Source organism: Dermacentor variabilis, chromosome 5, assembly GCF_050947875.1.
Source record: "Dermacentor variabilis isolate Ectoservices chromosome 5, ASM5094787v1, whole genome shotgun sequence".
In the NCBI taxonomy this organism is placed as follows: Eukaryota; Metazoa; Arthropoda; class Arachnida; order Ixodida; family Ixodidae; genus Dermacentor; species Dermacentor variabilis.
Genome location: NC_134572.1, coordinates 199,879,454 through 199,896,236, shown reverse-complemented (window position 1 = coordinate 199,896,236; position 16,783 = coordinate 199,879,454). Strand labels below are relative to the sequence as shown.

The following is a 16,783-nucleotide window of genomic DNA, read 5'->3' as shown; positions in this document are numbered from 1 at the left end:
GTCCTGTCGTTTGTGTTCTTCTTGAGTCCTGGCCTTCTGCGCCTTGCCTTTACTAATTCAAAAATGTACACGTTTCGCTACTAACCAGCCGGCGCTAGAAGTGGTACAATGAGGAATAAAATTATGTAACGTAACTTACTGCAACAAAAGCACTGGGGATTGTGGACTGATGAAGAAGGGAGGACCGTCTAGCACAGCCTCCCAAAGCACTAGTTGCCACGGAAGACGAATGAGACATACTGACAGGCACTAGCATTTGTAAGCAGCTTGCTTCTATACCATGTGATGCTCACGAGAGAGAATGACAAGCCGGTTACATAAACCTCGTCATGCCGCCCACGTCACATTGCCGTTTTACTATCGTCATCTGTTCAGAAACGTCATACCAATGTCATCAGACTGGCTTCGTAATTTCACTGATGACATTCATTCTTCGCCAGACTGTCTTAATAACGCTGCCGTCACTCAGTTGTGATGATGCCTCTATCGTCATGTCTTCATTATCAGTGCATCGTAGTCGGACAGTCCCTGTCATGCATCCATCGTCATACCATCGCCGTCCTACAGCCCTCATGTCATCGTCCTCAAGCCAGTGTCGTTATACCACCATCATAATTTCTGATTCTGGATATTATTGCCGTTTACACAATCCTGAGCAACCTTTGCTAACTTTGGGAATATGCGACGACTTCTAGAAAGCATTTGTTTCTATAAATCATGATACTTTGTTCAGTACGTTAAACCCCTATAGGAAGCACGACTCTGCGTTTGACTTGATTAGGTCATAATAAGGTCATATAAAACAGTTTCTACAAGTAAATAAATTGAAGCCTCGAGCTTGGTCGGTCAATGTAGGTGTATGCCAGGGCAGTATATTGCGGAGTGTTATTTTTAACATTTTTGGTGACGATCTACTGAACGTTGATGTGTACACGCGCTATATAGTCTATACCGGTGACACTATGTTATTTTTTATATTTTATATATTCGCTCTACCGAATGGATTACAAGAGGGAGCGCAGTGTTGAATAAACTGCGCAAACGGTCATTTGATAATGGTTGGACTATTAATTCGGACCAGAATATAGCGGTCGCACTAAGAAAACGCAAATTCCTTTCGAGGATGATTTAACAGTGAACAAAGCTACTATTGAATTTGTAAACTCTGTAAAATCTTTACCTGTATTTCTTTATGATATCATGACCTGGCACAGCCACATAGACTTGCTTGCGATAAGCCTTCACAAATCACTGTATTTCTTTCTTCATTGATCTATTTTGCTGTTTCTATTTAATACCTGATACATATTTCACCTTTTCTGAGCCCTTTAAATTATTGTTCACTTGTGTTGGGTATGACTTCTGAAACTAAAGCGAGAAGATTGTACATACTGCATAAGAAGGCTCTTCGCACTGTTTACAACTAATCATATCATTTTCCTTCAGCACCCTTTTTATGAATTTAAAACAACAATGTAAAGGCCTTTTTAAAGTGCTGTTAAACACATTCTCATAAAAATGAGGATAAAAGAATTACAATCTAGCCTAATTGTATGGCTAACCTGAAGCAACGCAAAGCTCTGCAATACCAGAAAGCCAGAATAATCGCACGCACCAAAATCGCACACAAAGAACTAATCGCAAACGTTGCGCTCCAAGCTGCCTCGATTGCTAAGTGAAATTCCTGTTAATGAAATTGATATTCTGTCTTGTTCTCCTCCTGATATTTTTGCTTTTTTTCCCTTGTGTCAGTTGTATGCTATTATCTAAGGTTAGGAAGTGCATTGAGAGGTGGTGCGTTTTTCCTTTCCTCTTTTTTTTAACATCTACTTTTTTCAGCTCGGATGTTTATATCTGGTAGGTTCTAGTGCAGAATTGTCAGTAATTAGAAAAACTATTTCCGCTCTGCCGTCCCTAATATTTTACGGGTATTAGGGGTTAGCTAAACTGCCACGAGCAGCTGTTTTCCCTACTTTCTCTCCGAATTACGGCCTTTCTTTTTTTTTGTGGGAAGAGAGTACACTGCTAATGCCATCGTCGTTACATCGCCTTTGCCCTTCCACGGACGCCACTCCTTCATCGCCTTTCAATCTCCGTCGCTACGTCCTCGCCATGCCTTGTGTTGCTTGTGGACGACATTGGCAAGCGAATGCGAAAGTAAACTGAAACGATACCGGAGACAATGTATATCACATGGAGTCAAAGCAATAAAAGTTTCGGAATTACCACACCAGATTTAAATGCAGCAATTAATGAGTCCCAAATTACCTAAGGTTATTTGCATTGACGTCGACAGGGATAGTGAGCTGAGTTCTAACACAATTTTATTATTATTGGTTCACTGTTGAAACTGTATTTTCTTGCATTTATTGTAAGGATTTTTAATGCTAGTCCCTTATCTATATTTCTTGATTTATTTTTTTATATATACTGCATTTCCACATTTCGGAATTTTAGCAAGGTAGGAAAAACAATCAAATACACAATACAACATAGCAAAGTGCAAATAAAAAAAGAACAGTCGCAAGTTGTATCAAAGAGCATTCATGTCAAGCATTTAGCCACGTCTTTGCCTAGCAGGATATCCGGTTCAGAAGGTGATTATTTCGGGAAGATAAGTTTTAAAGTGTGCTTTATTTAGTTTAAATAAGAACTTCAGTCGGCTGAAGCAATTTCTTTCACTGACTGATGGCAAGTTAGCTCTTGTTATGAAATCATTAACTGGAGTTCTGTTAAAGAAGTTGTACATTCTCTGCACCCTCTCTGCCTTATTATTGTTAGTTCTAGTGTGAGGGTCCCACATAATATAAGCATAATCTAGAGTAGGAAGAACAACCAATTTCTAGGCAAGAAGATGAACTGAGGAAATGGAAAGTTTTAGAGATAGCCTGAAAAAGAACAGCTTAAAGTTTGCAGTTGCAGGTAAACCGTCAACGTATTTAGTCCAGCTCAAATCGCTGGTAATCCAGAGTCCGAGATACTTAAAAGCATTCACTTCAGATAGAAGGGTACCATTACCATTGCATACAAATTTCAAAGGATTTCGTTTATGTGTGATTGTCATGGAAATGGTTTTTTGAAAGACATGTTTTTTGCCGCAAGTTGAAACACACTTGCGGCAGAAAACCATGTCTTTAGCAAGCACCAACTAGGCCAAAAAGCAGTTCGGTTTTTTGAAAGTTAAATTATATTTGCCATGATGCACACAAAGTAGAGATATCTTGAAGACCCCTGTTTAAAAGACATTGATCGGGTCTTTTATCGACCTCAGAATAACTCACACAATCGTTCACATAAAGTTCGATTTTAAAGGAAATATTGCGGACAATATCATTAATAAATATCAAATATCAAATCAATAGTAAATAAAGAAATATAGTGTGTCTTACTTGCCTTTTACTGTTGCTTAAGTATTGATTTGCTGCTGCCAGTATTTCTTTTTGCTTCTAGGGTCCTGTAAGCTATTCCTCAAAAAATAAATAAACAGGTTGCACAAGGGGTTTCGGCATTTAACTTGTTGAAGATCATTGCCAAATAACATGCCCAACTGTGTTCATATTTCAACAACAGAACCTCTTTACTTCACTTTCCAAACTGCTGAACCATGTGGGCACACTTACGACCATCAGCTGTTATGTGAAATTTATTCTTGAGATGAGTGCAGGTGAATTGGTGTGTTTAATGCGAAGGTTGTTGTTATTTCATAGGTTTCGTAGTATTTATCTAGGATGACAAGCTTAAGGAAAACCGAACGTGCTCATCTGCATCTGAGAAACACCATGTTCATGCGAACAGGACGACGCGCGCGGAATTGTACATGTGGCACAACTTTCTGAATATCGCACTCACCGTAGGACCAGGAAATCCCGGCGGCCCTGGCTGTCCCGTCAGACCCCGGTCTCCCTGCAAACCTGGAGCTCCGGTTACACCTGTCGCGCCTGTGGTTCCAGGCTCACCCTGCAATTGGTACAGGGCATGTCCCTATATCTTGCCGCAAATTTAGCATTTAAAGGCCATCGTGCTGACACACCAGTAAGCGATAGCATTCCTGCCAGAATGTTTTGTTAAATCCTCTTCAAAAGTAAAAAAAGGCTGCGCTAGCACTTTACCAGAAGTACGAATGGCAAGTTCCGTTGGCTGTTGCCTCCTTTCTGAGTAGAAACTCTGAGATACGGGCTGTCGCCGCTGAACACCCATGCGCTTCGAGTGAATAAAATCGTAAATTTCATGTGCGGCTTTGCTACAGCGCTCATCCTGTGTCTTTCCTTTTTATCCTCCCGTCATTCTCTGCACTGATTAAAAAATATCCAACTCGCCTAGCTTTCCCATTTGACCTTATTACATTACAGCGCTGTCGGCCGGCGTTGCCTGTCGCTGCCATTCAAACGTTCTGCTCGGGCGACGAGTACGACGGCCAGGAACAGTCACGCGCTGCTGATGCGTTCGACAACGGCATTCCAGGTAGCACAACGTATAACTAATAATAGGCTCCCGATTAGAACCACCAAAATCGTCATTTAAAGTGCATCTTGTGTCCCCATAAACATTGATATCTTTTACAGAGTTTGCAAGCAGCATTTCTGACGTGTGGCCAAGAAGTACTTATCATTGACGTTTTGCATCCGCGCAGTGCAAGTATCTCGAATTTTATGAGTAATTTATTTATTTATATAAAGATACTGCAGGCCATGTTCAGGCCCATGCAGCAGTCGGTAGAATAAAAGAAGAACAGAACAGAGGAATGAATGGAAAGAAATGCAGAAGAAATTAACACCGAAATAAATACAGATAATAGTCAGAAACCGACGCATAAATGTATCGTACACAAAAACACAGACGTAAATACAAACCACTGATGCAGCTTTCACAAAAATTAGCTGGCTGCATGCTGAAAACAACAACAATATGGCCTAACATAACAGCAATGCCAAAAGTCAAGTGAAAAATATTTTTACGACATGATCAAACGATTGTGTAGAACTATCGGTAAGCATATTTGGTAGTCTGTTCCATAACAAGGTAGCTTTGGAGACTACTGATCTCAATAAAGGTGATTATAAGCATCTTATCGTGAAGATCTCTATCAAGACGTTTAAAGGGCTTCCTCATATAACTTTCACGAGATAACCTAATGTGACCCTAATAACGGTGAGAAACAAATGGACATACATCAAGGTGCCATTTTACGCTGAGCCATTTTTCGCAAGTGTGCCCTGTCACGAAAAAAAATTCGCTGCTGGGACCGAAAAAAATGCATTAAATTATTTGCAGGACAAAGTCTTGCGCTTTTACTATTATTTATTTCAGTGTTGTTGGTGAGGGCACCACATCATCTTTCCTTCCGTCTAATCAGCACCCTATACTTTAAATTTCACTGTGGATGAGCTATGACACACTTTCCTGTCTATATAAGCAAACTGTTCTTTGCATGTTGCTAAAGAGCAGATGTAAATAAGCTTAAGTTACTCGCCAGTGTAGCGCCCGGGTACTGAAGGGAAGCAATGTTGCAATGTGGGCTTCTCGGTATGATATCCTGAAGTGCTATTGCAACGCTTGCAGACGAGGACGCAAGAAGGCACGTGACTGACACGGCGCTGTGTCTGTGTTATTCATGTACCTTTTGTATCATCGTCTGTATGCGCTATAGTACTACTCCAAGACCCAAGTACACTTCCCTTGCTCAGTTCTTTGGACGTCCGCATTATTAACGGTGTAAACGAAATGCAAAGGTTATCTTTTGTAGGTAATAGTAACGCCCACGGTTTTTGAAGTATTGAGCTTCGATGTCCAGTTGTCACACAATGCACTGATTGAATGCAGTTGCACATTTATTGTGATTTGGTCATGATGTTTGTTTATGCTAGCACACACAGCAAGCTCTTCTGCAAACAATAATAATTTGTGAGATGGTTCCACTGAAAGGTTATATCATGCAATTATTCAAAATTTTAGAATAAATCTTAAAAATTGTAGTTTAAATGAAAACTTACAGATTGTGGATACTAAGGAAACTCGCCTGCAGCGATTTGAGTCCTACGGATACCCTGACTTACGGATTGGAATCATCCTTGGAGAGCTCAAGCTTTCAGGTAGTAAACAACATCCTAAGCAGATTATGTAAATTTTGTGTAATTACTTTGCAACCATGACCCCATATATATTAAAATACCGATTGACATTCCGTCAGTGGCAGGTGATCTTTGAAAGCAAGCTTGCACATGATGTGAAGCATGTTGTCTTCCCTTATATTAGCCTGGGGCATCACGTTACCAGGTGGATACTATGACAAGATGCACGCCATGCCGTCCGCTGAACAACATATCGCAAGAATGCGCTGAATTTTAGAAAAAGAACATAATCAATCGTTCGAGCACCTGATGTCTATATCTAGATATCAGTTTTTTTAATGAATAACGTTAAAACGTTTAAAATTTTTTACCATCTTGAAAGGCAACGCGGAAGAAGAGTAGTGATCTGTGGCTGGGCACACTTTTTCTCGAAAAGTGGCAGGTAGAATTACAAGTTGTTTCTTACCATCCTCTTTGGGACGAGATTGAATGTGGTGTTTCATGTGAATCATCATCATCATCATCATCATCATCATCATCATTTATTGACCCTTAAAGGCCCTGTTGACCCTGTTGGGGTATTACATAAGGGGGGAGCATACATAAGAAAAAGAAACGCACGAACAGTTATGACTGAAGTAAGAAACAATAATAATAAACATTCTACACCGTTATTTGTGAGTATACTCTATTATAACGTTTCTTTTAGTGGCACACGTATGCCGTCGGAAATAAAGACAGACTTTAAATTAAAACAGGGACCACAACATGTTAACATCTTCGATCTCTTTGAAGTACGAAAAAAAATGATTACAACCAAAATAGGCGCTAAACCATCACCTACATGTGTTTACACTTTTATAAGGAACGTTTTCAGAACACATTGTATACGCGCACAAACACAAGCTGGACAACGCTACAATAAATCCTTAGCCAAAAACAGTCACGAGCTCGGGCGTATTGCGTTAGCGATGTGGCTACGGAGCGTGCATCATCCTCGCTAGATGTCTTTCGCCCTCGCTGAAGATGGAGCCACAAAGGCGACTCAAGACGTTGCCAGGACAAAAGATTCGCACTAATATGTGAGGCCATCAGTGTCTGCAGTCTTGCGGCATCGACAACGCAGGTGAGTAAAAAGTGTGTGAGGTTCGAGGACATAGTTCGAGGACGGGCCCTAATATTTCAAAGCAAGTTTTGAGGGGAGACCTATCGTAGCCGTACGAGGCTTGGCGCAAACTCGATTTGGCCGCTCGTTGTCATGAGGGAATTTTTCTGAGCCTGGTCCTGTGTCGCAAAAGAGCTGGCGAACTGCCCACATTATTCTACATATTGAGCTGCTTCAGAAATCAGCGTGCTTTTCAATCTTATTGCGTCAGGCGGTTGCGCTGAAAGGTTAAATGACATAATTATTCAGAATTTTAGAATAAATCTTTCAAATTGTAATATAAATGAAAACTTACAGATCGTAGATATTAAGGAAACTCGCCTGCAGTCATTTAATTCCTACAGATACCCTGACTTACTGATTGAAATCATCCTTGCAGAGCGGACAAGCAATTCGTAGTAAGGTGTGAGGCGATCAATGTCCACGGTTTCACGGCATCGACGACGCAGGGGCGTAAAAGGTGTGGCAGCTTTGATGACATCGTTCACCAAAGAAAGTTGCCGTAGAACCTTGTACAGTGTTTATCCTTATACAAAGATAAACACATGTAGGTGAAGGTTTAATGCCTAATTTGGCTGTAATCATTTTTCGCGTACTTTAAAGAGCTCAAAGATGCTAACGTGATGTGGTCCGGACGGAAAGGTACAGTTGTGTCGATAAAAGAAGGTTCTCTGCCATAGAGTACAATAAGAGGCAAAATCATGTTGGTCACTGGGGTGTGGTCTTATAGGCGTATCTGACAAAGGGAATAAGAACATTCCATTACATACATACATACATACATACATACATACATACATACATACATACATACATACATACATACATACATACATACATACATACATACATACATACATACATACATACATACATACATACATACATACATACATACACACACACATACATACATACATACATACATACATACATACATACATACATACATACATACATACATACATACATACATACATACATACATACATACATACATACATACATACATACATACATACATACATTGAAAGCACGTAACCAACAGTCCGGTGGAAGCCCTCTGTCAGCACTTTGGTTTTCGGGTGATATGGTGTGATACGGCAACGAACAATAGGCCATGCGAGGAGTTGTCTGGGGAAGACCAGTAACCACTTACGGTTACCGGAGTGGTAGTTGGGGTGATAGAGGATTCTACCACGAATGGTGAAGCGTGTTGGCGTAGTTCTTAAGACGACATGCAAATCGGGGAGGCAATCTACGAGAGTTGAAATCCGCAGATCTTTACGCTGCTAACGTTTGAAGATAATGTTAGAAATGAGCCTAGGACTGAGATACTGGTGGTGTCGATGGCTCCAGGTGAATGTGAAGGAGCATCGGCATGGGCGTGCTTTAGGCCTGACCGCTAGACGGTTTGTATGCTGTACACTTGGAGTAACAGAGCCCAATGGGCGAGGAGGTTGGAGGAATATCTGAGGGAGGACAATCAACAAAGAGTATGGTGATCAGTAACGATATTGAAGGTGCCACGTTAGAGTTATGGCCGAAATTTATTAATGGCGCAGGTGATCGCTACCAATGTTCATATTGTGAGACATGATGGCAAGCGAGAGACCATGCGGAAAGCTTAGACTATTCGCGAGGCCACTCGGTGAAAGCTGCCGTAATTTCTGCAAAATATCAGAGAAAGCGGCAGAAGTATGAACAAAGGACAATGAGGCTACGCAAGAATTACGGAGACGTGGGCCTAGGGAATTCTGTAGCAGCGCGATCCCTATGGGCGCCAGGAAAAACGCCGTCAAACGAGAAGGCACTTCAGACGGAAGTGATACTTTTCTTTAAATTGAGTTGAAGGCCAGTGTCAGCAACACGGATAAACTGCTGGTCCAGGCGACGAAGGTAAGTAGAAAAATATGTGGCGAAAACGACCATGTCAACGAGATAAGACAGACACGTATTCCATTTCAGGCCGCGTAGAATTCTGGTCATCATGCGCTGTAATGTCGTGGGCGTGTTGCCAAGGCCAAAAGACATCGCAGTAAACTTTTATAGGCCATCTCGTGTGATGAAAGCACTGGCGGTCAGCTGCACCCATGGAAACTTGTCAATAACCAAAACGTACATCGAAGGAGGAAAAGACTTCTGTGCCTTGAAAACTGTCCTCTGCGTCGGGGGTCAATGGCAAATGGCAAACATCCTTCTTGGTTATCTTATTTCTTTGACAATAATCCGCGTGCAAACGTATTGAGCCATCCTTCTTTTTACATAAGACAACTGGGAGCATCCAACGTCTTTGTGATGGATGAACGGCAACTAAATTGAGCCTGTCTCGTATTGCACCATCAATGAAGTTGTATTTTGTCGCCGATAGGCGCTATAGTCGCTGTCGCAGAGGAAAGTGAGCGCCACTGTCGATCTAGTGGCACACAGTGGACGTTCGGACAAGAGTTGTGCTGTGGGAGTCTAGCTCTGAACGAAAATATCAAGGGACATGAAAAGTCATAGCGTTCAAGTCGTCGCTGATCACGAGGCGGAAAACAGCGAGGATGGTGGGGCAATTACAGAACTATACAGTAGGCCATTATCAACGATGAACCATTGGGAACTACAAAATACATGACGCCTTCTAAAGGCTCCACTTGGACACGAAATTCACCATGAATGAAAGGCAAGCACGGCGGTCAGAAGTGGCGGCCAGTGGCGACGAACAAAAATATTAGAAGGCGTGGAAATAACGGTAATCGTGGTCGTGTGGTGAAGTCCACATTGCACAGCTAAGCCCTAAGGTACCTGTTTGAACTGCGGCCAAGGCGGCCGCATTTCGATGGGGAAATGCAGCAACTCCCAGGTACCGTGCATTGGGCGCCTGTTAATGAACTCCAAGAGGTCAAACTTAATCCGGAGTACCCCCCGACGGCGTGAGGCATAATTATTTCGCGATTTTCACACGTATAACGATAAAATTTATTTTTAGATTTATTACCAGTAGGTTCAAAAACAACGCAACATAACACAGGTGCCAGAATGGATGCTTGTGGAAGAATAACAATGTCGTCAATGGTGACCAATTAGGTGCATGAAAGCGGAGCATTGTGCCATATGTCCTCGCAAAGTGAAGAGCCGCCTACTTCGGCATGCAATCACTTAACTGGTGCTTGATGATGGCGCGAAAGAAAACCCCAGCTTGCATGAGCATTGTGGCAATGCACGAGAGCACGACTAACTCGACCGTATACAGGGGCCCTATAACGTAAAACTATTCCAATATTTTTCTATTCCAATCTCCTGACGTCAAATTTGCGTAACCACCAACGCAAGGACCGGGCGGTCACCCGCAGGGTTGTTTGAACAGACCAATCAAACGCTCTCCCCGTTCATAGGAGGTCACTTTTGTTTGCTTGAAAAACGAACAACATTGCCTACACCGAGCGGCTTGTCGTATCTAATTGGCTGACAAGAAGCGAGGAGAACCTTCAAGTGGAGAGGGATTCGATGGGGCCGAGCCACTGCACTTAAAGTCGATAACCGGATGAAGAGGGTGGTGCCGGCGTCTACGATTGGTCGGCTTTCCTTTACTTAGCTTGCGGTGGCTGGTCGGAAATCGCGGCGGCATGCAACGGAAGCTCAAGAATGACGCTAAAACGGACCCTCATCAAAGAAGAGTTGGCAGAATGAGGGGGTAAACGCGCCGAAAGTGCTCGAAAACGTTACACGGCCACGCAAGAAGTTTTATTATACGCAAATACACCCATGTTCTCCGGCAGGTGCGAGTAGCCAGCGTCTGAGCGATCGGCGGCAGCCATCTTTATTTCCTTTCGGAACGGGCAGCCTGCGGCTATTCCGAAGAAAATTCAGTTTTGTTCGGCATATTAATGCATCTTTATCGCGTACACGTCACTTGGACGCGGTGAGTTCTTGCGGTTTTTTGACATCGCGTGAGAGGCAGGTGAAGTGGGTGCAGCCCGAAAACTTTTTACCAATATCCGAGGGCTAATGGTGAAAAGGGGTCGAATCAGAAATAACTGTTTTTCTTTTTCTGTCAAATCATGCATAATCAGTGAGTACACATCATATCAGATGGGGAGGTATCGCGGTTTTTATGACGCCGCGTGACAGACAGGTGAAGTGGGGGTGGTCGAAAAAAGTTTTTCACCAATCGTGGAGGGCTGATAGAGGAATTTGAATAGAAAAGTTTGGAATAGTTTTACGTTATAGCGCCCAAGGACTCGTTCAATCGCATGTACGGCGCTGCACGCAGCAGCAGGCTGACCGTGCTCCGGTCTAGTGAATTAATGGACCAAAGAAGCCCGTTGCGACTTTTCGAATGGAGCGGCAGAGTTTTTGGCATTTGCAGAGGCAGCTGCACCGGGCTGCAGAGAGACACCTTCGACAGTTACATCAACAACAATTGGCGGTGAAAAGCAGGGGCTTGGACTTCGCGTCAATAACGCAGTTCTTGCCTCGGGAACTGCGCCAGTTAGTATACCGTCTGTGTTCTAAAGTAATGCCAACGCAGAGCAAGCGACGACGTGGAGACAGCTATCGGTGGTCGGGAACAGGTCGAAGGTATGGGCGGTTGAGCAAGTCACGGCCTGAAGCCCAAGGCAACGAATGATGGGTCGTCCCGTGAAGGCACTGGATGGCGGCGCTACGGCACAGATCGCGTCGATGGGTACCACACGAAAAGCAGATGAGCCAATTGTCAGCTACGGCAAAGTAAAAAAAAAATGACGTTGGTCAATTTGATGTTGTCATCCAAGTTGTTGTGGAGACTCCTTTGCACTTAAGATGATGACCTGTCTCCTACGTCATGGCTTTTACCGCCGTTAAATATGCCGCGGTAAAAGCTTATGAGTGTACCGAAGCATACGGTGGTCTCAATCGTGCTGCCTTACCTGGTGACGACGGCGGCTCGACTCACGATTGTCGAAGCTCCCGCAACTTCCACCAAATGTACGAAGGCTCGCAGATTATGATTCGCGTAAAGCAGCACACTACCAAAAAAAGAAAAAAAAACACATTCACGCAAACATTATCGTGTGCGTGTCCTCGCCATTCAGGTCTGTGTAAATACATTTTTTCCTAGTGCGCTGCTTCCACGAAAATTTGGATCAGCAAGAAACTTTACAGTACCTATTAATTGAGCTCGTTCAACCGGCCGTACACGTGGACAAACAGAAGCGGGACGACGCGATAGTCATGCCTTGTCCAAAACAGTCTCCAGATTGGCCCTCCTGCGTTAAGTTCGTGATGAGGCCTCACAGTGCGCATCTTCTTGGCTACACATGATAAAAATGTGGGATGTTTTAGCTGACTTTCGCAAACCTGAAATAAAGCACGATGGTACAAGTACTTCATGACCAGAGATTACATCTTCGGCTCTAAATGAGTAGTCTTGCCGCGAGCTATTTAACAACAGTAGTTCCACAACAAACAAAAAATGGAAATCTTTTAGCATCGGAAACCAAGTGATTCAAGAAAGGAGAAGACATTTAAAAGCAGATAGACATTAGAAGTAGAAGCTAGAAGTAGGTAAACGTAGTCGTAGTATTAAAACGGTTGTACATTTCGTAAAAAGTAGAAGAGAAAGTAGAAAAGGCTAAATAACAGTAGGTGATGCTGTCCTAATATTTTTTTGTTATCTTTCTTTTTTAGAACGCGGAATATCAATAGACTCAAATTTATCATTATATCGTAGGGCCAACGACATTCACGCGATCGCTTAGGAAAGAAGACAAGGGCAGGCCAGGGCACAAGTGGTGTGGGAGCTCAACTGGCGCTGATGACCGAATCAATAAAAGTTAGTTGAGTTTGAGCTCCGGTAGGCAGTCGAGAGACGCACGCTAGCAGTGACTGAAAAACAACGCATCATACGGCCACAGTCGTAACTCGGTCGACGTGTGCGGCAGAAGCGGCTGCAATAGCCATGGCCATAGCAGACACGGAACACAGAAACAAGTCGGCAGTCATAACGTCCGACTCGCAGACGGTATATCACGTGTTTCTCAATGGGATGGTACCCAAAATGGCACGCAGAATTTTGAGATGAATCTTGACATAACACCACGACATAATTTAGTGTCCGGCTCACCAGGGCTTGGAGGGTAACGTTGATGCAGACCGTATAGCTCGAGGATTCAACAACAGAGCTGCGGCCGAGTCGAGCGCGCGACTTCCTTCCAAGCATTCGTGACATCCTCCTACAACGACGGGAGGAACGCAGAGTCTTCGGTCATCCACACACTTAAGAGACAGCAGCGTAGGGTCTGGCGACGCATTCAAACAGCTTTTTCAACCGGCATCAACTGAGTATAATAAACTCAACTAGATTTCAGGATGTCTGTCCGTGGTGTTATAACAAGCCCACACTACAACCTATCACATGGGAGTGCCTGGAAGCGTCGTCACATATTACTAGCCCGTACATACCTATATCTACACTCATGTTAAAGTGGCAGTGGGAGGCATGGCTTGCGGACGTGGGAAACTAGAGCTAAGAGGCTCTCCTGGACTAAGCCCAGCGAGCCGATCGCGCCAGTAAAGGCCTGGACTATGGGCGCAACAACACTCGCATAGTTTTTTTTTAAGAATTGAAGTTTCTTCTTTTCCTTCTTTGAGACTCCGGTGCGGTAATAACGTTCCGTTGTGTGTCTCTCATGTGCTCCACACTTAGTGACCGTGGACGTCTGGATCAACGCGAAACTTGTACCTGGTAATAACGCGCCACATAAAAAAAGAAGTGCAGCCTTGTCGAACACCGGCAACCAACGCCAGCAGGCCTCGACCTACCGAGAAGCCACTTAGCTCACTTCAATCGCTACGCTTGTCTCAAACGTCACCCGCCTCCCAGAATTCCAGGAGCAGAACCCGAAGGCGTGGTTCGTCCGAGCAGAGTCCTGTTTCAAACGCTAGCGGATTACTTCACAGACCCGATAATACCTCCTTGGGATCGACGCGCTTCCTGCGGCCGCCATTAACGAAATTACCCACCTTCTCCTTCCCTTTGCACACACCCTCGCAGCGTCACCTTGTGATGGAATCAAGACCAATATACTGGATTGTACAACCACGCCGGAACGCCCACTAATACAACAGCTACTCTCATTCGAATAGCTGGGCAACCAATGTCCAAGACAGTTACTGCGACTAATGCTTAACCTTCTTGGTCCACGCGCTTTCACCACAGACAACGGCGCCGTACGTGAGCTATTTCTTGAGCGCTTGCCCATCCAAGTCCAGATGGTGCTGGCCCCTGCTTTAACACAGGACAAGTCAGAGCTCGCTGCATCGGCCGACAAGTTGATGGAAATTGCCAACCAACTGCCACTCGCTGCAGCTGTGATGCCGGCGTCAGCATCGCGCACTGGGCGTTTTTTACTTCCAAATCAGCGAGATACGGCATCGACAACATTTCCCGTCGCTGATCTGCGCGAAAGACTAGACGAGCGCCTGGTTTCTCAGGAGCTTGTCGAACGTAGAAACGTCTCTCCTCGTTCCCGTCCTCATCGCCGATCTCCATCTCGTGAGCGCAGTCTGTCCAGCGAACGCCAGCGCTACCGTGCATCGCATCAGACAGCCCTTTTTGCGCGGAAGCACGTGGCTGCCTTCTTCCTTAGTCTTCGTCGGGAAACCGTCCCGCCGAGCACCCGCGGTAACGAGTTGTCATGGCCCCACCCCATGTCACCTCTTCTGCGTCATCAATGAGATCGCTAGGCAGCGGTTCCTGATTGACACGGGTGCACAGGTCAGCATTCTACCTGCTACCCGAGCGGATCGCACGGCTGCTCTCATTCCGTCCTTGCAAACCGCGAATGGAACTCGCCTTCCGGTATTTCTACAGCACTCGCTCAGCCTTAACCTGGGCCTGCGAAGAGTGTTCCGATGGTTGTTCATGGTTGCCGACATCAGTTCTGCCATTATCGTTGCTCATGTCCTCACCGACCACGGCCTCATTGTAGACGTCAAACGACTAGATAAGCTAATCGGGTGACTGTAGGCCGTGTGGAGATTAGAGATGTCTCAATACTAAGACTATACTGGTTCGGTACCCTTTGCCCTACAAACGATGTTGCACGGTCGCTCTGCATGGTGCGAACATTTTTTTCAAGATTGACATTGTAAGCGCCTAGAACCAAATTCCTGTAACACGGCCATTGCAACGCCATTCAGACTCTTCGATTTTCTGCGAATGTAGTTTGGTTTCAGGAACGCCACCCAGTCACTCCAACGTTTTATTGACTCGGTAACACGTGGCCTACCATTCGTCTTTGCCTAAGTTGACGACTTGTAGGTAGCGAGCAAATCCCTCGAAAATCATTCGCGACATCTACGTATTTTGCTCCAACGACTATATGAAGACGGCATCATCACCAACGCCTCCAAGTGCGAGTTTGGTTTCGCAAACTTCAATTTTCTAGGACGTCACCTCGATGCCAGTGAGATTCGCTGAGTTTCATCAAAAATTGTAGCAGTAGAGAGCTTTCCCAAGCCCACAAAGACCACGAAACTAAGACACTTCCTCGACATGATTAATTTTTACAGCCGATTTATCAAAAACTGTGCTGCCATAGTAGCGCCTCTGGTTCGCCTCTTTACCAAAAAGAACAAGACGTCCTTGCTGCGTCGCGACGCCGCTGCTGAACACGCTTTCATCAAACGCCGCACTTGCACATCCTAACCCCACGGCATCACAGGATCTCATGACGGACGCGTCAAGCACAGCCGCCGGAGCGGTTCTCCAGCAGCACTTCTATAAGTCATGGCAACCTCTAGCCTTTTTCTCCAAGAAACTCACTCCAACCCAAACGCGCTACCGCACTTTCGGTGGCGAGTTGCTTGGAATTCACCTCGCCATCGGTCACTTTCGCCATATCGTCGAAAGCCGACCCTTTACCATCTTCACGGATCACAAGCCCTTGACCGCGCTTGACCAAGCCCTTGACTTCGCTTTCCAGAGTGTGGTTGACTCATACGCATAGAGAAATCCACCATATCACGTTTATATTGGAATTCTCCACCGACATCCGACACGCCAGCGGTGATACTGATACCCTAAGCTGTCCGAATGCCATGACACCACCCCTGCACGGGCTGCGTCACTCGATGTGCAGACACTCGCCGCACATCAAGATAATAATTCCGTGCTCCTTCAACTACGCTCATCGAACAGCACTGCGGTTCGCCGATATCGTGCTTGATGGTGTCACACTCGTCTGCGACACATCACAGGCATACCGAGACCATTTGTCCCGAGCACGATACGCAAGCAGCTTTTCGACACAACGCACAAGCTCGCTCATCCCTGTGTGCGTGCCAGCTAATTCCGGATGAACGCCGATTTACGTGACTGGATTCGTGCATGTGCACCATGCAAAAGTTCCTAGGTGTCCTCTTCCCCCAGTACGCCAGTTTCTCCGAACTGATCATCGTTTCGACGTTGTGCACGTTGACATAGTTGGACCACTGCCAGAGTGTCTGGGATTTCGCTACCTGCTGACCCCTATCGACAGGTTTAGCCGTTGGCCAGAAGCAACGCCACTTCAAGTCATCT

At 44.9% G+C, this 16,783-nt stretch overlaps 1 protein-coding gene across 2 annotated transcripts in view; it reads right to left on the bottom strand.

Annotated features, from left to right (window-relative positions):
* The window catches only part of LOC142583430 (uncharacterized), a 1,100,669-nt gene that overhangs the window by 237,578 nt on the left and 846,308 nt on the right, over positions 1-16,783 (bottom strand). For both annotated transcript variants that reach the window (XM_075693897.1, XM_075693898.1), the window contains one exon: positions 3,850-3,957. In XM_075693897.1, coding sequence (XP_075550012.1) covers positions 3,850-3,957 — 108 coding nt within the window. The remainder of the gene's footprint in view (positions 1-3,849; positions 3,958-16,783) is intronic.